This window comes from Larus michahellis, chromosome 1 (assembly GCF_964199755.1).
Source record: "Larus michahellis chromosome 1, bLarMic1.1, whole genome shotgun sequence".
NCBI lineage: Eukaryota > Metazoa > Chordata > Aves > Charadriiformes > Laridae > Larus > Larus michahellis.
The window spans coordinates 11,319,701-11,345,337 of record NC_133896.1 but is presented as its reverse complement, the minus strand read 5'-3'; the positions used below and the strand labels follow the sequence as shown (position 1 = coordinate 11,345,337).

Here is a 25,637-nt window from a genome sequence, read left to right as displayed (position 1 = left end):
TTCTGGAAATTTGCCATATATACCCTAGGTCCATCTGGTAGTTCATCAGAGAATAGCATGAGGTACAAAACTTCGCCTCTGGCTAAAGCATATTCAAACTGAATCCAACCTGATAAATATAGTATTTAAAAAAAAAAAAAAAAGTAATAAAGCTGGTAAAAATAAGTTGAAATTTCAATTCTATGAATCAGCTTAATTTTTTTAATAAATAATCTCAAATTTATATAAAGCCTTTGTTAATTTATCCCTTTAACATTATGATTTTAAATAAAGAGCCACATAAGTATCATGCCCATCATAGAGAAAAATAGTAAGAATGAAAACTTTTATTTTTAACTTGTCTGTCAAACGGCCTTTTGAGGCAGGAATTTCAGACGGCCTATGACAGTAGGAAGAATTCATGCAGATACACATTTTACATTAAGTTCAAGTAAGCTGCTAAAGCCTCCCCTTGCACGGACCTCTATAAAGGTAATGAAGAGAACAAGGCAAGTGATATATGACAGCTTCTATAGGTAATGAGGTAGTGGAATGCCTCTCTCTATAGAGCCTCTAGAACACAACACTATCTTAGCTAAAATCTGCAATGAGTCCAACAGAAAATTACCCCGAGGTTATAATTCCTTCTGGCAGAAGGAAGCTTTCCTGAGCATCCCTACTCCGGGGCAGTTCAAATCAGCGACCGGTCTCTCTTACAAGTCACTCATCTCAGTTAAACTCTGGAGACTGACCAAGACCTGAAAAGCTAGAAGCATGGACTGGGGATCTGCTGCCAATCTGAGCGCTTCAGCAGACTCACACCATCTGTGCGTTAGGCACATAGACCTCACACTGAGCAATGGAGGAAATGTGCTCATGCAGAACCTCGGCTGGCTGTTCAGCAAGAAAGAGCTAATTATTATAAAACAGCATTCAAGAGATAAAATAAATAAAAAAAATTCCTAACAGTTGTTGGTGGACTCATTCTGTGAATGGAACTCTTCACCATATATCAAATATCCTTTTCTAGTTCTCTCTCATTTTGGAGGAAAAAAACGGTATTTCTATCTCAGTATGAATACCATTTAAAGGCCAAGTCAGTCTATACGGATTCACCCTACAGCTCCTGGGACTGTAATAACAGCATGCCTTATGAACATCATGCATGGATTGTTTTTCCAGCAACGTATCAAAAAGGAAACAGATTCAGAGACTAAATTTCCTTGGAACTGCCTCTCTATCTGCTGTATCATTCAATTATGCCGTTGCTTGAAAAGGTTGCCCAGTGCAAGATGACATTTTTTTGCTGTAGCAGTCATAGTGAAGCTCCAGTGTGTTTGTCACGTCAAAGCTCTTACAACAGACCCACGTTTTTAATACGGTGTTTACGTAAAAGAGGATTCTCTTCAATCAGTTTGGAACAGACAAGCTCTTGCATTGCTACAAGGCACGTTCTGTGCTCCGAGGTCCTCCTTTCTTGGGTACTGCAGGGATCCCTCCCTCCTCTCCCCTGTCCCTAGAGGTATTTTAGGAGCTGGAAGTCAGAAGCCTACTTGTTGTAGTTTATTAGATTAAAAGAGCTGTCAATTAGCTTAATCCTGGGCCTTTGCTGTGAAAGGTCTATGTAAAAATGGAAGTTGAGCATACCTCCATCAAAATGGGACTATTTATTTACTTAATTCTGTAGTTCAGTAGGCTCTTCACGTATTTTTTACTGCGTGCTGAGGTAGGTACAGAATATAGGTATAGAATATAGGTATAGAATGTGACTTTGAACTTTGTGTGCAGCTTTTTGCCTTTACTAAGACATAATGCTTACTGCTAAATTAAGCTACTGAGATCTGATACATCCTCAATATTTATTTTGCTACATGGATTTTAAAATTCTGTTAAGGTGCTCTCTATTCCTTCCTATTTTTTACTAGAAGTCTATTTGTTCTGTAAAAACTGCATATCATTTCCAGCAGCTTCATAATGCCTGACAGCACAGAGAGCTCATGAGTAAGACAAAGTTGCATGAACCTTTTTAAGTTGAAAGCACAATTACATGACTGGGGGTTTTTATTTAAAAACACAATATTTATGACATTAAAGGGCATATACTAAGCTGTGCCTTTGTTGAGAGACATTTAAAGAAGCACGTTGGACATCTTGTACCTCCTTAACAAAGATTTTCCTGTGTATACTGTATTCCTGCTTTCAAGTCTCAAGTTGTTGTATATGGAACACCTTCTTATAAACATTCCCTTTGCTCTTCTAGGGAAAAAAAAATATGTTAAATCATAGAAAGGACCCAACAATACACTTTTCAGCTGGGGAACTACAGCAGCAGTAGGATCAAGCTATAGCCTCTTTCTTGTGTAAAAATGTTTGTTTGGGTTTTTTTCAAAGTACTTTTTACCTGCTTGAATTGTAAATTAAATGTTGTTAGGTGTGATTCTTAGCAAATGTAAATCAGTGTAATCCACTGAAGTCAGTGAAGCCCTGCCAGTTTTCAACCAGCTGAGTGTTTTGGCATCCTGAATCCCGACTTCCTGCCTAATTGAAGCAATCTTTGCATTATTGTAATGAGGATTTTATATTGGTATAAAACCCAAGTTGGAGTTCTCCAGATCTCACCTGAACTCCTAATAATGTCAAAAAACCTAGTATTTAAAAACATGCTTTAAAATTCTTTTTGGAAGACTATTTTGAGACCACTCCCAGACAGTATAGATAAGACTTGAAGGACACAAGGAGGTACTACATGATCGATGTCACTGATAACAGAACTTCGGTTTAGATGGTACTAGTATTCGTGTTGATTCATATCAGCAAAGCAGTATTTATCACAACTAATTCAGAGGAAGAATGGTCTGGAGTTAAAGCTCTAAATGGAAAAATTAAAATCTGAGCTCAATTCTTGTTTGGATCAGGATTCTCTCTTCAGGGCAAAGATCAATTGGTGAGTAAAGGCACACCTGTAAATTAAAGATGATGTTTCCTTTGTGCTTTGTCTACCTACACTTCAGTAAGGATTTTGACACCATTTCCCACAGTATTCTTCTGGAGAAGCTGGCTGCTCATGGTGTGGACAGGCGTACACTTGTCTGGGTTAAAAACAAGCTGCATGACCGGGCCCAAAGAGTGGTGGTGAATGGAAATAAATCCAGTTTGTGGCCGGTCACCAGTGGTGTTCCCCAGGGCTCAGTACTGGGGCCAGTTCTGTTTAATATCTTTATCAATGATCTGGATGAGGGGATCGAGTGCACCCTCAGTAAGTTTGCGGACAACAACAAGTTGGGTGGGAGTGTTGATCTGCTTGAGTGTGGGAAGGCTCTACAGAGGGGTCTGGACAGACTGGATCAACAGGCAAAGGCCAATGGTGTGAGGTTCAACAAGGCCAAGTGCCAGGTCCTGCACTTGGGTCACAACAACCCCGTGGTACAGGCTTGGGGAAGAGTGGCTGGAAAGCTTCCTGGTGGAAAAGGGCCTGGGGATGTTGGTTGACAGCTGACTGAATATGAGCCAGCAGAGTGTCCAGGTGGCCAAGAAGGCCAACAGCATCCTGGCTTGTATTAGAAATAGTGTGGCCAGCAGACTAGGGAAGTGGTCACTTGTATCTATCTTGGTCACTTGAGAGATCTTCATAAAAGACTCAATTGTATGAAGCAGACACAGATTGTAACTTCAGCTGAATCAGCTGAATTCTTTCCCTGAGTCCAGGGAGAGGTTGGCCAGGCTTTTTAAAGGTTATTATCTGTTACACGCCCTTGCTCTGAGCTTTAACCTCATCACTTGGCCAAATTAAGATTGATTTTCCCTAGAACAAGGAAAGACATTTCTCCTACCAAAAACCTGTCTGACCAAAGTACAGCTTGCCAACCCTACACACTCTTCTTCTACAGCTGTTCACAGAAAGTCACATCTACTGTTTTACAATAGGAGCAGTCTGCTCCTTCTTTTTGTATTAGTCATTCTGCTTTTGAAGGGAGAAGGAGAAGAAAAAACAAACAACTTTATTTCTTTTTTGAAGTTTTCCAAACACGTGAACGCTACAGCCTTGGTCTAAACAATTCTGGAGTTAGAAGGAGCAATAATCAGAAAAAAAGCTGCAAATTCACTCTGACTGTTAAGTATTTTTAAAGCTTGAGCAACTGAAGGCAAGTTCTGTGAATAAAAATGACAGGCGTGCAAGCATGCTGTTTTTAATGTCTTGCAGTCTCCGTTTTTCCAAGATTGTGGTTTATTTCAGAAGAGACTTGACTAACTGTTAATAGGCAGCAAGCAGACAAAAAAAAAAGGATGCCATTCAAAAATGGGAAAGTGACAATAGCCTGTAAACAAGAAAAAAGGAGAGACTTCATGGCTCACACCTCTCAGGGCTTTGCATTCTCCCTTGCAGGCAAGAGAGCTAATTAAAACCTTGTGGTTAGAGAAAGACATCATGCAATTCAGGTCAAACAAATGGCTTTGATACAGAAGGCTATTTTACATGGAAACATCCCCCTTTCATGCTTTTAATCCTAGGATTACAAGCACATACTGACCACCTTGTGGATACCCTGTGAGACAACATATTATTTCCTTGAAGTTTGCTCTAAATTTTGACTTTCAAAAAGAACCTTACCTACGGTATTCACAGACTAATCTTTTTCTTCAGCGTGAATGTCACTGTGGTATACGTTAAGTGTGGCTGGTAGCACTATGTATTATTATGTTTGCCCAGCAGTTCTCATTGTAAGACTGTTTTAGCGGCTAGTAAATTTGCTGAATATTAACTACACAAACTAACATTTTCCTCGGGGAAAAAAAGAGTGACAGCGTCAATCTCTTGGCTTCTCATTATCTATTTTACTCGGTAGTCTTTGCATGGAAATGCCAGGCAAAATGGTGGAGACATTAACTCATTGTTTTGCTGAAGTTAGAAATCCTCTGCAACTCATTTCCCTTTGAAATACCCTACTGCTCCTGCACTATAGATTAAAAACTCAACATGTGTGTTCAAAGATCCTTGGTGTTTAACAAATTTTAGCCTGAAAAGCACCTACAGGTCACTGAAGAGATTTCATCAGCCAAATCCCTGAGAACCTACACAGAGGTGTATTCCAACCCAGAGAGCATCACTCCTAGAGAACGTCATACCTCTGCAGCTAAAGTTCAGGTTTGCTGTGGTCTCACAAGTGATCTCTACACCCTTGTGGTCTCAGCAGTGGGAGAAAGAGAAGATGAAAACTTAACAAAGAACGAAGGGCAAGAGATAGGTATATGAAAGTAGGAGATAACAAACTGAAAAAATGGCAGGCAAAGAATAAGGACAGAAGAGACTGGAAGGGAAGGAGAAATAGAAAAAGAATACAGGAGAAAATTACAGGTCTGGGACCGAGAACTAGTGATGGAGCGAAAGGTGAGAAGGGGGAAGAATAGCTGTGAAAGAGAAGAGATGCAATAGGAGCACTGGGGCAGGCTGGCCACACACACCTGGACAGAATGTTTTGGAAATGCTGAGGCAAACTAAAGAGTCGAGGGAGAGGCGCTGCACTGGAAAAAGCTGAGGAGAGAGATTCTAAAATAGAGATAAGAAGTCAATGTAAGGGAGAAAGGCAGACTGGCCAGAGAGCAAAGGTAGAAACTGAGACAGAAACAGAATATGTTGAGGAGACATGAAAGGTAGCTCACACAGAACAGCAGGAATGGAATGGAAAGTCCAGTGGTGGATCAGAGGTATGATACTGAATGAGGAGACAATGGGGAAAAAGAGGCACCGCGAGTTCAGAAGAGAACAGATCACACCTAGAGCAGATGAGCAAAAAGGGCCCTCCCTTCTCTTAGCAGAAACCCCTCAACAAAACCTGGAGAGGGAGACATGATTCACAAGCCTTGTTGGTCTCTGCCAGCAGATCCCTGTGAAATCCACCTACAAAAACTACCATCAGTGTTCCACGCTGGGTAAACCTTACGGTTTCCCCAGAAAGCTCAAGTGATAGATATTTCTGTGCTGTTGAGATCCTATTCTGGTATGCTGGAAACTCATGTGTGTATCAATCTATCTGATGCTTTGTGGCAAGATCTTGTTTTCAGTTTGTTTGGGGTTTTCTAAGATAAAAAGTGCATCTAAAGCATATAACTTTAATTGTGTTGCAATACAAAGCGCTCAAATTAGGAAAGGCCAGAACTAAAATAAACTCATTTATGTTCCTCATGTCCATGCAGTGACACAGCCCTTGCTTCTATAGGGCAGGGGTGATCTCATCTAAACTGAAGCTTCCACAATGTAAATGGGGACATTTGAGTTAGTCAGCTAGCCTCCTCTTACAGTTGGTAAGGAGAAAATGTCCTTCTGGGGCAGGATTCACATGAAACACATGGATGTCTGGGCAAAAAGTCATTAAGGTCAAAAGAATACGTTAATATACAGTGTTCAATCTGAGAAACTTCACACCTGATGTTTCTGTGTGTTTCTTAATGGCTTTGAAACACAGCTGCTATTCATTTCATGGATCATTTAGGGAGATTGTGACGTTTGAAAACCACATCTCACGGCTTCATGTTCAGCTCCCCAACGCCAAGGGCTTCTGCTGGCTGACAGAATAACTTCTTTTCCTGATGTAACAGCAAAATTTCCCTTCATTCTACGTCAATCCAGAGACCCATTGGTTCACAGAAGTGGCCATGGGATTCATGCAGGGATGAGGAGAGGGAAATGTATGATCAAGTGGATCGTGATGTATACACACCAAGTTGTATAGGCAGTGTAATCCTGACATTTTCTGAATTGTGATTTCATTTTCCTGTAATCTCAGATGTGTTTTTACCTTTTGTGAATGGAATGTAGCACAAAAGCTTCCTCTCAATGACAGAAGAATTGTAAATTCTTCCCCAACACACACTTTGGCTGAAATTGGAACAGCTGAATAAAAGTGGTTTTCATTCTCATGTATGTTTCTTCTAACCAGGAGCTGCCTCATTTCAGGAAATATGTATCAGAAAAATAGTCTCCCTTGTTAACAGAGAGCAGAATTTTCCACTGCTGTGAATGGTTGCTTCCTGGATACCATATTTGACAAACATATAGCATAAAAGCTCTGGTTTCAGGTGGAAGTGTTGCAACAATGGTAAGCCTTATGTCTAATACTGAAAAGCTGATTAAATATTAGCAATGAGCAAGTGCTGTAACATTAAGAGAGTGGACTGATGGATGCCCATGTTATCCATTTCTCTCTCAGTAAGCACTGCAGAGTTTAATTCCCCAAAATCTTTTTAATATGTTGGGATGAAATGACTGTAATGCCTAGATGCTGCACACCATTCACTTTACTTCCTAGTTATTGCGGTCTAAGGTGCATCTTCTTACTCACCGCAGCAAGCTGATCCACTCCGCTTGCAGTTCGTGCTAATGTTACGAGATCTTCTTGCATCTTGTCTACCCATGATTTTATCCTACAGAAACCAAAAAGAAAAGACAGACATCCAATCAGACCACTGGCACATGGAACTTGCATACAATTATATGAAAGGGGAAAAAGTCAGAATATGGTGACATATGTTGATAAATATGTTGATAAAATTGAATACAAAATGTACAAGACTTGTCTTTGATTACTACAAAATAATAAGCTTGTTATGCACCAAAATCTTCAAGCTACACCCTGGTGGTCTTTTGCTGCCTCAAATCTAAGCCACTTGCTTTTTTTGTTCTTTTACTTTTCATCAGCTGGAGTTTGTCAGATGCTCTCCAGGACAGACACTGTCTTCACCATCAAGTGTATCACTTTAGCTGCCTCTTGTTGACAAGTACCGAGGTCTGTTTCCAAATGTGATAGAGCCTAAGTTACCTTCTTTTTTTCCTTTTTTTTTTTTCTTTTTTCAGTAGAGCCTCTCCCCAGCCTTGATGACCTGATTCTTCTCATACAGTGTTCTGTGGTGGCCATCGCACTAAGCTGGCTGTAAACCAAGCAGGCTACCCTATCTATTACTAGCTGTAGCAAAGATCACCGCAACAGAGCTGGTTCTCTGCCTGCCAGGACAACCTGCCTCACCTGCAGCACACTCCCACCACCACCTTTCCTGAGGGCTTTGAGGTCCCTCTCACAACAGATAGCAAAAGCAGCAAAAAACAGCAACTGGGAGCAGGCTGACAAACCAGAATAAATCTTCTGATCTATAGCCACTCTCTGGACACTCCAAGGAAGGAGCAGCAGGACAGACAGCAGCGGGCACAGGTGGCACAAGCTGTTTTGGCAACGCGCATCTGCGCCTGGCTGCTGTTTTTCACCAGGGAACAGGCGGGGATTTGCTGGTGTGCATGCTCAGCTCCCTGTGCCCAGTAAACCTGACTCTTTGGAAAAGCATTGGATCCAATACAGTTTTTATGTTTCTGTGCCATGTCACGTTTTGTAGTAGGAAAGGAGCCATGGTACAAGTTTGTTCCAGTGAGGTCCATGTTCAGAAGAAGGCTCTATCGCTTGCCTAGCCAGAAAGTTTGAACTCCAACTCATCTATCCTTGTCACTATCATAGCTCTCTGCTCTGAGACCTGGAACAGATACACATATTTATCCTAGCCATTTCCTAGCCTTAATCTGATGCCCAAGGAATGACTGCTTAGATTATTCATGAAAGTAAAAAAGACAGGAAAAAGAGAGACTCTTTTTTGCTGCAATATGGAAAATTTGGAAGATTAAGAGAGGACATGGAGGACTGATTTTACTCCTTATTTCCATGGCCATTAATACATTTTTTGTTAAACCACAAACTATATCTTAAAAGGGCGCAATCTCTATCACGGGGTTGTAACTTGGTTACCTTTATTAAAGGATCCTTCCTCATGCTTTTGAAGAAAGCAATTAGTTATCCAAACACAAAAGATTTGGGGCTATGACACTTAGCGTGATGGACCTTCTGGCAGCCCAAAAGGTGCACAGCTAGGAATGGGAAGTACCTAGACAGGAAGGTACTGAGATTCAGTGCCAGATTCAAGAAAAATCCCTCTTCTCAATCAATAATGGGTCTCTCTCCAACCAATACACTGTCTCTCATGAATTCTATATGAATCCTATTTGCCACAAGCGAAAACTCTGACACAGTAAACACCACCTTTTTTAAGGGTTGGCTCAAAATATCTTTGAGGCCTTCACAAAAAAATCTGTTGCAGAAATTGAACTAGCAAGTCATAATCATGGTTTCTCTTTAACCATAGCTTCTGCCCATGATACAACTGTTTTCATCCTCCCTCCAGCCCCTGGCCTGGTTTGTTTGACACGCTCATCTATTGTCTATTGTGCCATATCCTTTATTTTCTATTGTGTCATATCTTTATTTTTCCCTTACAAATCTTTGGATAAAGAACAGTGATTTCACTCTGTCTGTACAGCACTTCCATTATTTCTTCACTGGATTCCAGGTGTTAGAGACATATAAAACCACATATATTCAAACACCCTGAATTAAAAAAAAAAAAAAAAAAGGAATGGAAATTTAGACTGAAATTATTTCACTACTTTCATTCATCACTGAGCAATTTTAATTGATCTGGTTCCCAGGGGCAAAAAGCTTTCAGAAGATTGTCTACCCTTGAAAATCTTCTCAGTGCACTCAACGAAGACCGACTTCTAGTCCAGATGGCAGAATGCTGAGCTATAATCCCAAAATTTTTGGAAGAAAACTATATTGATTGAACAACTATGTACGTCAAATCAATAATGCGAGGGGAGAACTTATCACACAGGTTGTGATTATGTAGATTTCCATGAACAATATTTTTAGCTTGCAGGTATTTTTTCTAATTTGGGCCAAGCTTTAAAAAACTCTTAAAAGACTGTAAAATCAATGCTTCTAAATAAAATAGTTCCAAAGTCTTGACAGGAGGAGTTCCACTGTACAAAATACTCACTGAATTCTCCATGAAGAAAAACGATTCACAGAAAATTATGAAAGTTGTAAAAAAAAGTGTAACATGGAATGTACAAAGTGCTTACTGGGATAAACTCCCTGTCACTTCAAAAGGACTGATAGGTACTAGAACAGTTGTTAAGAATTCAGTCATCTCATAGCTGATTAGCAATAAACTGCTAATGAATTAGTAAGGGTAAACCCCTTCACTACCAATAGAGCCTTTTTATGGCAAACTACAGGAGTGTGTATTGGAAGAAGGGCTTTACCAAGTGTCTTCAATGGAAATCTTACTGATATGTCGTTTCCAGAGGTACCACCTCAACATAGCAATGTGAAAAGAGGTTTACCTCAAAATGGGCCTACCTCTTAACTTGGTATATCCCCCACTATCTTCACAAATCCTGAGAAAGCCAGGGAGTGGTAGCAGAATGAGTAAAAAGACTGGAGATTCCATGAGTTTGTCCTCCAGTGCTCCACCACAACTCTCTGCTGCAGGGTTTAACATCTCATTAAACACTTATAAAACAAAGAATGCTACAGGAAAGACCTCCAGATGGACACAATATTTTAACAGGTCTAACTGAGCAGCCCTTTCTCTAGATCTTTCCTGATACTTCTTACCCTTTGTGTGATTTGACCAATCTTCAGGCTATTTTGCCATTCTTTAGTGACTTGTTTCCAGCACGATTTGAGTCACCAAGAGTACTCTTGCTGCCTTATTTCTTTGCTCATTCACATCCTACATCTCTAACATGGCCACATGAAAGTGATGTATGTTGGGATTTAGGGACTAATTACATTTTCATTGACTATTACAATTGATTCCATTATTGTTTTAGTGCTCCCAAACCTTTCCTTCTGTACTTTGCTTTCCAAAGTCTGGTGTAAAATAAATTAACTTCCTGGTTTAAATCTCCACAAATCTCCACAAAGCCCTTATATTATATAAACATTTAGTTCTGTATAGAAATCAGTGTGTTAAAAATCACCTTTTATGGTATATTATGTTTACCATAGCTTTAAGCCCATCATGCGTATTAGTGAGAACAGTACCAGCTAGCTCATAAGCACGAGTATGAACAAAAACAAAAAAAAATGCTATCATCTTCCATCTTTGAAAGGTTCCTATTTTTTTTGTGTGAAAGAATGAGGTATATGAAAGTTGAAAAAGTGAAACCCATTACCCAAAAGTGTTTTCAAAAGCATAAAATAAATAACTGAACATACTGAGATTTTTTTATGATCCATTTCAGTTATAAAAATTCTAGGTGTTATTTCTAAGAGGAGTTGATAGAAAAAAACAGGGAGGATTGATTTTTAAATTGACTTTTTTCATTTCCCACTGCTTTGTATTTTTACTGGATATATTCCTTTCTGTCCTAAAAGGAAACTGGAATGGTGAGATGATATATTAGTTAGTTGGTTAAACTTGAATTTTTGGAAGAAGTAACCCTTAAAAGCATGAATTACTTGCTACTACTATTACTTGTAACTGAAATATGGATCATTTTCCTCTTTAACTCACAAAAACATTCCTGATTTTTCAATAAATACTTCTTATATATTGTCTAGAATTCCTGCCTCCACACCTTGCCTTTTGAAGCTAGTCACCTAGACTGGTTTTTGTTTTCTTTTTTTTGTTTTAGTTTTGCAATTAAACTAGGCCCCTGCTCCAGTCTATAGAAAAAGGCACCCCCAGAGGTGACCCGTTCTCTCTCAGCCAGGTGAGCTGACCTACCTACCTCCTACATTGCCTCTATAGGAGCCCTGGACAATTTTGGTTCCTAGTTCACGTTCTCCAGCACAGCTAAGCTACACATTTGACTTTTAGGCAGATTAGGGTAAAATGGAATAGGAAGAAATCCACCTTCATTCTAATTAATGTCAATTTCACTCCCCAGCTGTAACTTAAATGTAAATAATAATGCTTCTTGCAGTACTGACTGTATATTTTCCTTTAAATATTAGACCTTCTATAGTGGAAACTGTCCTTTTCTTACTTGCCTGTATAGCAGCTAGTACGGCAGGGTCCAACATAATAAAAAGTAATACTTTAGAAAGGGTTTCTCTAGATTACTATCAAAAATAAAAATGATAAAATGGCATTCTACAACTCTGAGGAAACTCATCATGATTACTCTTTCCTTCCCACAAGAATTTAAATAACTTCATTAGTAGTATTTACAAGGTCTAAGATGAGCATTTCTGCAACTCAACTCTCCCAACTTGCCACCAGACAAAAGTGTACATTTGAGATAATTCATGCTCCTCATAGACTGTTTTTCAGAAATGGACACAATCACGGGAAAATTTGGAAAATTTGTCAGAATGTTTAAAATTAAACTTTTTTTTTTTTTCAGTTAAGGAATCATATTATCTCATTGCATTTTTTTGAAAAAATGTTTGTCTTTAAAAAAATGAAACAGGAGCCTTTAGGCACTTAAATGCTTGTCTGGTGCTCCTTTTAACTGAAGCCTGTAGTGCAATATCTGTCTGACAGCTGCTCATGGTCAGGGTTTATTTAACAATTGGAAAGCTGTCACAGCAAACGTGAGCTCCCACGACTTAAAGAAGCAGCAGCTATTTTTTTTCTGCAAAGGGCACCAACAGAAAGCCTGTACAAAAGGCTAGTTTGTTCCTATAGTTATTAGTTTGGCATGAACATTGCAACGGGTGTTCCACTGAAAGGTGATTACATTTTGTGATACAACTGATTTTAACCCCCTTCTCCCACACGCCGGTTTTCCCCATATCAAGCAATGACTAGACAAAAGGAGTGTGCACATGCCTTTCCACAGCAACTTCTAAGGGATTTGAATGATGAAGGAGACTGTCTGATTAAAGACAGACAGACACATGTAATTTACTGGGGAATTAGAAGGTACAACCCTGCTGCTGTCGCCTGGGCTTGGATCAGATTGATGAAGAAACAGCCAGAACACTCCAGAGCTGCCCATCCACATTATACTGTTAATCAACACAGCATTAACAGCTACTTTGACAGCACAGAAAGCATTTTTTCTTTTTTTCTTTTACCTTTTTTTCCTTTTTTTTTCCTTTCTTTCCTTTTTTTTTTAAAGCAAGACAATTGTATTTCCTAAAGTCAGTCGATTTTCACAGGTACACCCCTAGTCATGCTCCAAGCAGAACTTACTATAGTAGGTGCCAGCCTAGGAAATCCTTTTAACTTCATTAAATCCTGTTTTTATGTTAAAGCCATATACCAAACCATACTTGCAGAACAGATCACTGCTCAATTACAAGGGTAAAAGAAACCAAGAGATCTAGATGTAGGGCAGCCTGGCTATAACCTTTTTCCTGCTGAAACTGATGCAATTTTTTTCTGCTGACTTCAAGGAAAATAGATTAAAGTAATTATAGGCCATAGCTTTAGAGACCACTCACACTAATTTAAGGTCCATTAGCTGACTTCTGCTTGGATAATATTTTATAATCTAAAGAGGTAGGCGTAGAACTTAACTCTGCCAATTGAAGTCACTTGGTATGTTGGAGAGCCATATCCAGCTCTTCCTCTATTAAGATTACATTTTGCTTAAGTTTCTCAATAGTTCTTGCATACAAAAATGTCAACAATTCAAGTAATGAAAGCTGTAAGTAACAAGAGGAAGAAGTGTTTTTAAAATAGGCAAATGCTTCTTAGATTATCAAAAAGGAAAAAAACTGTATAACATATTGCTCCAAATTCAACAGAAAAGTGGTGTTTGGAAAATGAAGATAAGTGAAATTAGACTCAGAAACGGTGAGAGAGCAAGCCTTAATATATTCTTTCAAGCTAACCCCACTCTATTTTCTTGCTTAGAAAAAAACCTTCACTTGCAGGACCAGATGCTTTTTCAAAGATTTGCTGTCTGTGAAGGAGAGGGGAAAGTCTACAAAATTATTATAAAAGCAGGATTCTCAACCTTTTTTTGTCCCTCTTAGGCAACACTAAAGGGCAAACAGAAACTGTTATTGTAATTTATAGAAGGCATGTGAAAGAAGAACATATGTTCCAATGGAATTACGAACCTTCTCCCCAGAAATTACCCATGTTGCTCCATTTAGACCTCCAACTGCAAAACTACTGAGTTTTAATACCACTATATATTTTGATGACCTATTAAGCTGACAGTACTCGTATTTCAGGTACGTGGGTGGATGGATAGATTTCTAGAGAACCAGACTTTGGAAGGAGTGATAAAAGCAGGTTTTGTGAAATGCTGAACAAACTGTCATAGTGTGCTAAGATCCCACTGATTCTAAATCAGGGAAAGAAAAGGACTGGGTACGGAAAGACTGATGCAAAGATCACTAAAATCTTGGTTATCCAATCAAGCTCTTGAGCCTCCACTGCATAGCCAGAAAATGAATAAAATAGGGTTATGTAATTTAGATGTGATGTAAAAAAAAAAAAAATAATAATGCAAAGTCATCCACATAAGCATTTGTGAATTTTCCAGATCTTATTATAGGATTTGTAACAGCCCAATGAGATGCCACAGAGAGGAGGAGATTTAAATTCACCATCTTGAGACACGCTGACCTCATTCTATAACTTCTATGGTTATGAACCCCTCAGGGTGGTTTACAGCCCTCCAATACTCCTCTTTCTGTTGTTTGGAAATTTTCTAATGGACTCTGCCAAGGTATGACAGCTTACAAGTATAGTATAAAAACTACAGATACTAAATAACAATTTGCAAAGAAGTCAAGGATTCAGAAATTTAAGTGAGAGGGGGGTGTGCTGCAAGTGTTGTGAGATCCCACTTTATTCCAATGTGATAATGATACGGGCATGTATATCCACCGCCAGCTATCTGTTGAAAAATATATCACTCAGTTTTGTATAAATGTTTGGAAGAACTTTTATATAATAAAAGCAAAGCACAGAATAATTCATGACATTTAGCTGAGTGAGGAAAATAGGGAAGCTATGCTATCTCTGTGCATGCAAATAGATGCACAAAACGCATCATCTACTTCATAGGCAAAGACATTTCCTCTGTTGGCAAGAAGATGAAAAAATGGTACTTTGTTTCTTTGCCCTTGCTGACTTGTCTTATCTGCCCAAATGTGACAAGCTGCTGTCCATGTAGTCTGCAAGGACTTTCCAGATATAAGACAGTCCCAATAGCCAGGGCCAGAGGAACCCTCTTGCTCTTTCTTGTTTTCAAAATGTAAAATCCTTGCTTGGAAGAGTTATTTTACATTTGTCAAATTGAAATGTTTGGGGAGTAAGACATAATTTCTGTGTCATATCTGTCATTCTGTAGAAAGGGTCAATGTAGACAGAAAACTCTTCGGGATAGACTTGATTTTTAGTAGCAGACATTTTAATGTTTAGACTTGGGATTTTTGAGCTTTATTTCACATGTTTAAGCCATCCAGTCACAGAAGCTATTATGATTTTCCAACAATTTTCCAAATACTCCTTCTCTATATAAACCTAGTTATTCTCCATCGTAGCCTTCACAGAACAAGCACACAGGAGCACTTGCTAATGACTGCTCTACCAACTGCTCTTTCAAGGAACCCCTGTATACCACAGATAAATGGGGCACTAGGAACCCAGTGATGAACAGCATTGGTACAGACAGAAGGAGAAGGAATGGCCTCCTAATTTGGCCAGCAGCTCAGGAGATTTAAGTTCCACCACTGACTTCCAGGACTTTGGCAAGTGAAGGGCAGACCTGTCACACCTCAATGACTGCCTATGTCCTAACAAATGGTTTGCTTCTTAATACTGAGTCCCAGAGGCAGGTTCCAGGATGGAAATGGTCAACTGTGGATGGCACTGTGAGCTGCTCAGTGTTTGCCCCAGTGCGTAGAAAAGCAGAAACATTTCTCCATCCTTACCCAGAACTTCTAGGCCCAACTAACTCCTTCACCCTGACATCTCTTTTGTAGCCATGGAGCACAGCTTGATTGGCTATTTTGCCATCACCTTCCAGCAAAACCTTGCCTAAACATCTCCATCAGAAGACTTCAAGGATGGATCTGGGAACAGCACCCTCTGACCCAGTGGTTGGACCCACCCCCTGCTGCTCACTCCCACTGAAATACCCTCTCCTCATGTTTCAGTTCAGTTCTTCATCTGTAATTGCACTTATCACTTTAATAATTGTGTGGTAGATTCCCCAAAGCATCCAGAATTTAAACAGGACTGACCAAATAATTCCTTAAATATGGTGTTCACTTTCAAGAGCCAGGATCAGGGCATGGTCATATTATTTTATCCGTTTTTTCAGTACAAACCAAGTGGCTGACAGGTGTTTAGCCACACATGTTCATAATTACAGCTTCTGCTTCACAAATATTTCCCTTCATTTTGCCAAAAGTGTTCTTTTGGAGTCTGAAGCTTCCTAGCAAATAACATGAAAAATATCCTCTAATGGAAATTACTGTTGCACAAAATATCATTTAATAATTTAAGCTCAATCTTTAATGTGAGCCTGACAAATGGAATCAGCTGCAACATCACCATCAGCTGTAAAAAGAACTCCTTAAAAATTATTATGTTTTAATTATCAAAGATTATAGTGCTAAAACAGTTTAACAGAGAAGACATAACAGATTTTCAGCTCAAATGACTGTCAGTAATCCTCAGATATATTTCATTAAAGGCTTTTACAATCAGATATACATCTAGTATCATTTATTGCTTAGCATTGAAAAAACAAACACTCAAAATCTAGTTACCATTTCTATGGCTGAGAAATATAAATTCAAAATGAAGAAGCCCTAATTCGTTTCTAATCTGTACTAGATGAAACACAGTTATTTGGTTTTAAATTGCAATGGTCTAACATATGGCCTAGCATATAGATCATAGAATGATAGAACAGAATAGTTTGGGTTGGAAGAGACCTTTAAAGGCCATCTAGTCCAACCCTCCTGCAATGAGCAGGGACATCTTCAACTAGATAAGGTTGCTCAAAGCCCCATCCAACCTGGCCTTGAATGTTTCATGGAGGAGCAGCCTCCGGAGAGACCTGGGTGTATTTGCCCCCACGGGAGTTCCCCCAGAATAGAACCTAAAATGCCTCTCATCCACTCTTTGCTTCACCTGTGGTAACTCATATTTAAAGAGTGTCCAATGCAATCTGGATGAAGTTTATTAATCATAGAATCATAGAATGGTTTGGGTTGGAAGGGACCTTAAAGATCATCTCGTTCCAACCCCCCTGCCCTGGGCAGGGACACCTCCCACTAGACCAGGCTGCTCAAAGCCCCATCCAGCCTGGCCTTGAGCACCTCCAGGGATGGGGCATCCACAGCTTCTCTGGACAATCTGTTCCAGTGTCTCACCACCCTCACAGTAAAAAATTTCTTCCTGATATCCAATCTAAATCTACCCTCTTTCTTAATCTACCCTAGCCGTTACCCCGTGTCCTATCGTAACACTCCCTGATCCTTCCTGTAGGCCCCATACTAACACATAATACAAACACAGATACTCCACTAAAATCATACATTCAGTTTGGTAAAAAGGAGACTGAAACTGAATCTCACACACATCACTAAAGTCATTCCAGTACTGAAGCAATGGAACCTGGATTAGAAGCTGGTCCCTACGCAAAGTAAACACTGCTATTTTTTGATGGTTTTATATTATATGGTAAGTCTACTAATGGTATAATGCCTTCAGAAAATGAAAAAGGATGTCTTAAAAAAATAATTGAAAAGTAAATCTCAGTGTAATGGAACTTTTCAAAGTGCTTAACTGCACGATTTTGCTAAGGCGTTTCAGGCAAAAAAGATTATCAGTTGTGTTTAGCATATCAGACTCATACTTTAACAATAATTTATATTGAAATTACTTTTTTCCAAAATTAATAAGCATTACATTTTAGCCTCAGAAAAAAAGTATAAGGAAATTAAAATATGGCATACTGGATACCAGTAAAGAAGAGACTGAAGGAAAAAAGAAAGAGTTTCATACAAACCAGGAACATATTCAGAAACTTACTTATGCACATCCATCCACATGTATGTGCACCAATTTACCTCAGTGAGAATTTCATCTGAGCCACCCAACTTGTGCCATTACCGTTGCAGTATCGTGTTTTCATGAATCTAGAATGCAGAAGCTATACATACGGACTGAGGGTATGTGCTCTCCATACTGAATAAATTATACAGGCCACCGCAATAAGACACACACATTTATCTCCTTAAAGCATGCAATTAGTTTGATCTGCTGTTTGCAGTGGGACATTTACCTTTTTTTCATAATATACATGAAGAAACCGTAGTATCTATATATAACTGTGTGAAAATGGAGACTACATGTCTTTATAACAATGCACCATAATATCACTGTACCATGAGATGTTATGATCACACTGGATTCAAAGCCTGCCTCAGCCTGACAAAGAAATACAAGATCAGACCTCAGATTGAAAAAAAACTTAATAAAGTAATGTAAAATATATAGTAATTCAGATAAAAATTAAAACTTTAGCTTTTCTATTTTTAGATTACCTGTCATTGACTGTATACAGAGTTACCTATTTTGGTTCGAAGAATTGAACGTATATACCTAACAGGAATGCCAATATAAGCTTTCAGAGAAACGACCACATGTCCATCTCATTTTGCCCCCACCTACGCTTCTGAAAAAGTGAACAGAAAAACTTCCCTTGCGTTTAGCAACACATGAATACGTTCTTAAATCAGTGTATCTCACTGTCTTTCAGGGAATAAGGTATAAATCAACGCCTATATTAAAGATCAGGCGTTTTTTTGTTGGGTTTTTTTTATTGTTTTTTTTAGTGACAAAAGTCTATATTAAAGTACTTCACCTCTCATAGAATATATTAGGTAAGTGCAACTAAGGCAATGACATTACGTCAGCAGGGAGCTCAGTTGCTCACTCCTCTATCTTTATCTGAGTGTCTGAGGTAGGTTTTGGTTGTAGCAGCAGAAGTCCCGCAGCACACAGGACTGACACTGGCACCAGCAAGTCATTGTTGTGCCCTGTGCCAGAGGCTTTGCTGCAGCGAGGTACATGAGCAGATGCCTAATGCCATCCAGCAAGTGGCACTAACCATATAATTTAAGTACACAGCAGAACTGGGAGTCTACACTCAGATCCTGTACAGCAAGTCCACTTTTTTTGGGTTTGCCTCTTGCCTAAGTGTAAAAGTTAAATGTAAAAATAGAGGGATGCTTAAAGATAAACAGGTGTTTATGCACTCTGGAAGACAAGGCCTGATTGTATAGAGAGCATCTCCTTATAACTCTGCGTGAAATAATAATAATTAATAATAATAACATATAACAGTTATTATTAAAAAGAGATGTTATTTATAATGGTCATTTAATATGTAACTCACTTTGAAAACATTCTATGATCATTTAAGCACTGAAAAAAAGCAACAAAGGTTGACAAAAAAAAGGCAGGGTTTTTTTACACAACTCAGCTCTACTAGCAAGCTTCAGGTTTCTGTGGTGTTGATCCCTCTTGTTTAATAATGACAAGGATTCATAAATAAAACATCTATTATATCAGACAGCAGAATGCCACCTTCTGATAAACCCATGTAGTCTAAGACCAAAAAAAAAAGTGACTCCAACTGTACTCCATCAATGTAATGCTATTGTTCTTCTAATTTATGATGGTTTTTTCAAATTGTTATATATTTTAAGACATTTTTGTTGTACAATGTATTCCAAAGAGTATTAATTGTAAGCTGCACACCCAAATTAATCAGCTGTTTCATTTGCAAATATATTCGTCCTTTCAAAGCCTGACTTCCAGTGTGCAAAGCTGTCACCTCCCTAATGTGCCACTGCTGTGGCATGTGCAGTAATAACATTTCTAGTAATGAACAGACATTTTTTTGGAAAGACCTAAATAGGCTCCGTGTTCTGAAATGTAGGCACTATCTGCGTTCGATGCTGCAATTTAAAACAAAAAGTAAAATATCACGACAAAAGATGCAAAAGATGCAAAGCAGAGATTATTGTACAAGCAAAAGACTGGCACGGAATATTAATTTTCTACAGAAATTAGCATCAAAATTAGCATAGCCATGCTGTCTTAAAATTCTTTCCATTTCACGAAGTCGCGCTGAATTACACTATGTTTTTGCTAAAGGCGCAGCTGGCGTGTTGTGGTTCCTGGGATGCAAATGCATATTAATGGCTATTTGAAAAGGATAATAGTATATGAGAAAATAATCAATGCGTTCTTTTCCTCCTCTTCAAGAGGTTATCAATCTGTTCCCACACACACTGCAGTTTTCTGTCTTGAAAACAGTTTTGAAAACTGTGTATTACAGCATGAGGTCCAAATCCATGAACCCTTGGCAGGTTAGCTACCCCAGGGGAGGTCAGGACTCTTGAGCACAGGATGAGGACAGTGTCTCCACAGGCTGGTGCGGGTGGACCTTAGATACATTAAAATCATGACTAAGTTTCTCCAGGGTGCGAGACAGACCAGCTGCATATCAGAAGTGCTAGCATACTGTAAAGTACCAGAAAAAATTCAATGCAATTACCCCATAAAGAACCAGCAGCAACCAAAACCATATTTCAGTCTTCCGTTTTACAAAATTAACCTTTTGAAATGGCTAGTGTCAAGCTTCACACGCCAATTCAGTCATGAACAGCTGTGCAGGTCTTATATTTCTGTTGTAATCCTCCAATGGTGATATATAGTATTTTTCTTAAATCTGCAGAAACTGGAGATTGAAGGATAATGCTAAATGTCATTATTGGAGTGATATGAAAGTCTCAGCTTCATTCTTTAAAAGAAAAAGAACTCTCACAGGTAGCTCACAAATCACTTCCATAAACCTTTAGAAAAATAAGAGTACGTGCTCGTGACGTTTGGGCTTCACTTTTGAAAGCCTGTTTGATGAGACAGCAAGTGTTCGATTCAGAAAGCTCAGGCACAGAAATGGTTTCCAACTGTGCACAGGGGCCAAAGGGCTGTGAGGGTCAGTTCACAGCAAAGCTGAACAAGAATGACATTAAATGCAATTCAGCTTTAAAACAATGCCTTCTCAAAGAGGCTTCGCTCTCCTTTCTCAGGCTGGGGTAAATGCTCTAAGGTCGAGAGGCCACAATGCTTGTCAGTGCATTCAACGCACATTAAAAAGGCAGGCTATTAAGAAAGAGTCTCTGACATTTACTTGGGAGCCAACCCTCCCCTCTTCCCCTTGTCCCCTTCCCCAATTTCAACACGTTCTCTAATTAAGCATCAATACAACACAATATAATTGAACAGATGTAGCAGTCATTACCAGGAATTACCCATTCCCCTATCAAATCAGAGTGTACAGAAAGGGCTGTGTTTGGAATGGGTGAATGTAATTGCCTGATGGTCCCCAAGAGGGATGTACAAATAGATCAAGACATCACACACGCACAACTGATCTCAGCTCTGACACAAGCTTTTTGTCACTCCCTCATCCATCTTTGCTTACTAGGGTTAACAGTGGCTGGAGTCGACGCCGGACAATTTAATAAATAAGGGCATTGGATGTGTTTCAAATGAAGCATATCAGAACGCAGCATTTAGTGACATTTTGATTAAAGGTCCATACATGGCGAAGACTTTTTATGAGGCAGCTGCTTAAAAGACAATCTATTTGAGTAAAAACAGATCAGGGTAGCTGGTATCCCTTGGCAATTTACTGTGAAACATTTGTTTGCTTCACAACGATCTGATTCACAATCATTGCACTTGCATGGTTGGTTGATTAAATCAGTATCTCTAGCAGTCATTACAGTAAGCAAAGAAAAAAAAAAGTCAATTGCTAAAGTAATGCCCCTCCGTGTTATGCAAAATAGATAAATCACAAGAGTGCATTCCATTTCCTTTTCCAGCACCTCCTTCTCTGTTTCCATTTCCCAGTATAAAGTACTGGGTTTTTAAATTACAGAGTCATAAATAGTATTTAATTAAGAAAAGCGTTAATCCAGAGCATTGGTGACAGCTGTTCTGAAGGGAGTGCACTACCAACAGTTTAATATACAATTGCAGACCCACTGATACTGATCTAGTAAAGGAATGATTCCCTTTTTTTTTAAAAAAAAAAAAAAAGAAAAAAAAAAGGAAAGAAAAAGAAGGGTATTCAAGTAGAAACACCGGTAATTTGAATCTGATCATGCAAAGAACACAAGCCACTCTCCAGCTCCGGCTGCCTCGCCCTGTGCTGGGAGCTGCACTGTGACAAGGGATGCCTTGGTTCCAACCTGGGCTATCAGAAGTAACTAAAGACTATTTAAAAGGCCCAGATTTGACGTATTCAGGCAACAGAAAAGAGGAAAATAAGAAAGAGCCTGGCAAGCAGGGAAAATGTCAACTCTGGAGGGTCATGCCACATTTATTTAGGCCTGGATGGGTGTCAGTAAGTAGAAGAGAGCAATAGCTGGCAGGGACAGAAAATGGGAATGAAGGGACAGCTCTTATACTGCAAAAACACAAACTAAAAGATTGAATTGCTTAATTTAGATAAACCTCTGTGAATGAGAGCATTCCAACTTTTTTAAAATTGTATTTTATTTATAAAATGCTACCCTAGGCAGTTTCTAAATTGCTCAGTGAAAAGGCTGTCGATATCATTAGAGAAAGATGAAGGAGCCGTTTAAACTAGGTGCAATTTCTGCATTTCTCTTCATTGTCATGACTGTAACACAATTTTGCTGTGACAACACACCAGATCCCAAGGATACACTGAATGCCTCGACAGCTCTGAATATGTAACATTCCCCAGATGGAAGGGAAGGCAAAAACTTTAGTACAACTGTGTTCTCATGTTCACCATAAAGATAGTTCTGAAACAGTAGAGCCATACCTTTGCCAGACACTCGTTCACTACGTGTCACAATCTGTACAATTTTCTTCTTCATATGCATATTTTTTATAATTTTCTTCTTGATTTTGTCTGCATCTGATGTGTTAGGCTAGTAGTTTTATACCAAAGTTCTTTCTTGCCTGTTCTGTTGCATGCATGTTAAAATAAACTTCACAGCATGGTAAGGGACGTGCCATTTGCTTATTTCAAAATACTCTCTCACACAGAGGTATTTCTAATGAGTTAGTAGTACCTGAAACCGCTTACACAACATGTGTAAGTCAAATAAAATTGCCTGCAACAAGCACTAACCCATTATCCAAATTTTGTCAAAGATTCTAGTTAGATTGCGCAAAATAAAGGTCAATTTTCTCCAGATAAAAACTGATTTGTTACGCTGTGACCACGAAGCCAGCTTTAAATGTAATACCATTGCCCATCTCTTACATCCTAGTTACTGATTAATGCTTCAGAGGTGCGTTACAAGGTCCTGGATTTTCTTTCTCTGTGGATTACACGCATTATATTAGACGAATATAGCAGATGGGATCCAAACAGGACCAGATTCTTGTGTGATTTGAGTGATCACAACCTAATCAACATCCGCTGAGCCATCTCCATGTGCCAAGAAGGAAGTTTCACTGAGCTGAGTCTTTTATGAATACAAATAGTTGCATTTCCCTCCCTCAATCATCTTCACTAATCTCTCGTTTATTTAAGAGGCTGTTAAAGGACTGCCTCCATGATAGACTGGCCCCTTAAACTCTGGCTTGAATTTAAGAGGGGGATTTTGAGAGAGGTGGGTTGACAATTTAGTAAAAGACTGTTCAGAGATCATGAATCAGGGCTCAAATTCAAGAATGTGTTTGAAATGTATTTATGCTTAAATGTAATATTCAGAATAATTTTAATTTATTTACCTTGGCTTTATCTGGATTATTTGAGAGAGCTTACAACGGCCCTTTGAGTATTAGCCCAGCTTCAGGAGGCAGTAAAGGCAACAAACCCCTTAATTCATCTTGTTGTCTGAAAGTTAAGCAGCAGTAACAGGCATGTGCTTTATGTGCAGACAGTCAACATATGTTTATCTGGCACTAATTATGAGTGGTTTGTTTGATTCATACACCTTTAATGTTCTGTTACATGATTAACTCTATAGATAGAGACTATATCTTTACTGTAACTGTACACAGTGCTTAGTGCCTGGGAGTACAAATGAATCCTCTGAATGTTTTCCCAGTACAAGGCTGAGATATTTTTCAATGCCTAAAGGATCTGTGTACTCAACTTCCATTACATTAAAGACATTCTGAGGGGTATTTGTGTGATCTGCTTTAGGTTTTCACTGTAGATTTTCTAAATTGCCTCTTTGGAACTCTCTGCCTCTTATCATGGACCGGGTGGGGAAGTCAAGTGCCTGAATTGGGCTTTCTGAGCTGCACCCAAGGGCTGTATCATGGGATAAATGGTACAGGAGCTTTCACAAGTGTCTAAATCCCCACAGTTGTTTTGCAAAAGAATACATTCATTCACTAAGTTGTCAACCTGCCTCTCTCAACAAAATCCCCCCCCCGCCCCCGCCCCTTAAATTCAAGTGAGAGTTTGCGAATGGGCCAGTCTACCCCATCTCCACCTGCCTGATCTGTGTGGGTAGAGAAGAAGGTAAACAAAGACAGAGACACCTGACCACCCCCATTTGAAGAATTAGCAGGTCCTATTTCTACGAGCAATCATGATTGCTGAAGGCTATCTGGAAAGCATTCTGAGATCAACTGATGTTTAAAAGGCCCTTAGCGCACAACAAAGTAGCACAATCAAAATTTGATCCATTTATACCCCTTTCTAAGCATGTCGCTGAAACATTATCTCTTTTCATTTAAAATACGAGAGTGCAGTGCTATGTGCGATCTGTTGCCTGCAGTACAACTGATGATACTTTAGATAAGAAGGATGAGATAGCTTTCAGTCTTACAAAGGTAACAGACCACTTTAATGAAAGTTTAGACTTTGTGTTTAATATTTAATCAACTTAATACTTTGATTTATGTAGGCTACTGTATATCCTCCAAGGGAAAGAGGAGAGTACTTTCATGAAGAGCATTTGGGGAGAAAAATGTTGACATTTCTACTCAAGTTAAACTCCTAATTGTGTATAAATCTTTTATAGTTCTTCTGTTTCTCTGAATAAATTTCTTTCACACTGCAAACACCAAATCAGACATTTCTAAACTGTGGTTTATGATAAGCACTCATCATAAAACACTAGCTTCTCCTCATTTACAGTACAAAAAGAGCACTAGTATCAGACACCAGAAGAAGCATTAATGCATGCACAGTACAAGTCTATTGTCATGCTGTTGAACTCTGTAGAAATCCTTTATTGAGACAGCTAAAACCAGTTCTTGATACAATAAAACAAAATGGAGGCAAACCAATGATGTGCCATGTGAAAAGGCTAAAGAAGAAGGGAGTAATAGATTTATGCACAAAAGTAAATAAATTCTTAATGGTGGTGTCAGATTTGGATATGTACATCTTAAGTACACAGTGTTAGTTGAGATGGAAGGTCTATGTATGTAAACTTTAATATCACAATACAAGGGTTTCTTCCATACACTTTTTTTATAGCACACAATATAATGAGATATTGAAAATGTGCATCAAAGTACTATAAAAGTATCTGATGGCTGTATGCTTTCCTGTATAAGCAAGGTATTGGCAGTCCGGTTACCATACCCTTGAAAACTGGTAAATACAATATAATCAAGTAGCACGTTCTGGACTAGTAAACTGTAAAACCTGTTGGTATTCACTGTCATGGTGAGATTGCAGTATTCTCTCTTCTCCACTTCTGATGGGATACTACAAAATTGTCTCTTGCTCCACCTAAAATCATATACGCCTTACCAAGTGCACATTTAGTGCATTGACTTTTGACTTTTTCCATTTCCTTTCAAATGCCAATCCAAAAAATATG

At 38.9% G+C, this 25,637-nt stretch overlaps 1 protein-coding gene across 7 annotated transcripts in view; it reads right to left on the bottom strand.

The window, feature by feature from the left end:
* CACNA2D1 (calcium voltage-gated channel auxiliary subunit alpha2delta 1) overlaps positions 1–25,637 on the bottom strand; it is a 426,351-nt gene that overhangs the window by 363,279 nt on the left and 37,435 nt on the right. For all 7 annotated transcript variants that reach the window (XM_074592546.1, XM_074568628.1, XM_074572617.1 and 4 more), the window contains exon 2: positions 7,317–7,398. In XM_074592546.1, coding sequence (XP_074448647.1) covers positions 7,317–7,398 — 82 coding nt within the window. The remainder of the gene's footprint in view (positions 1–7,316; positions 7,399–25,637) is intronic.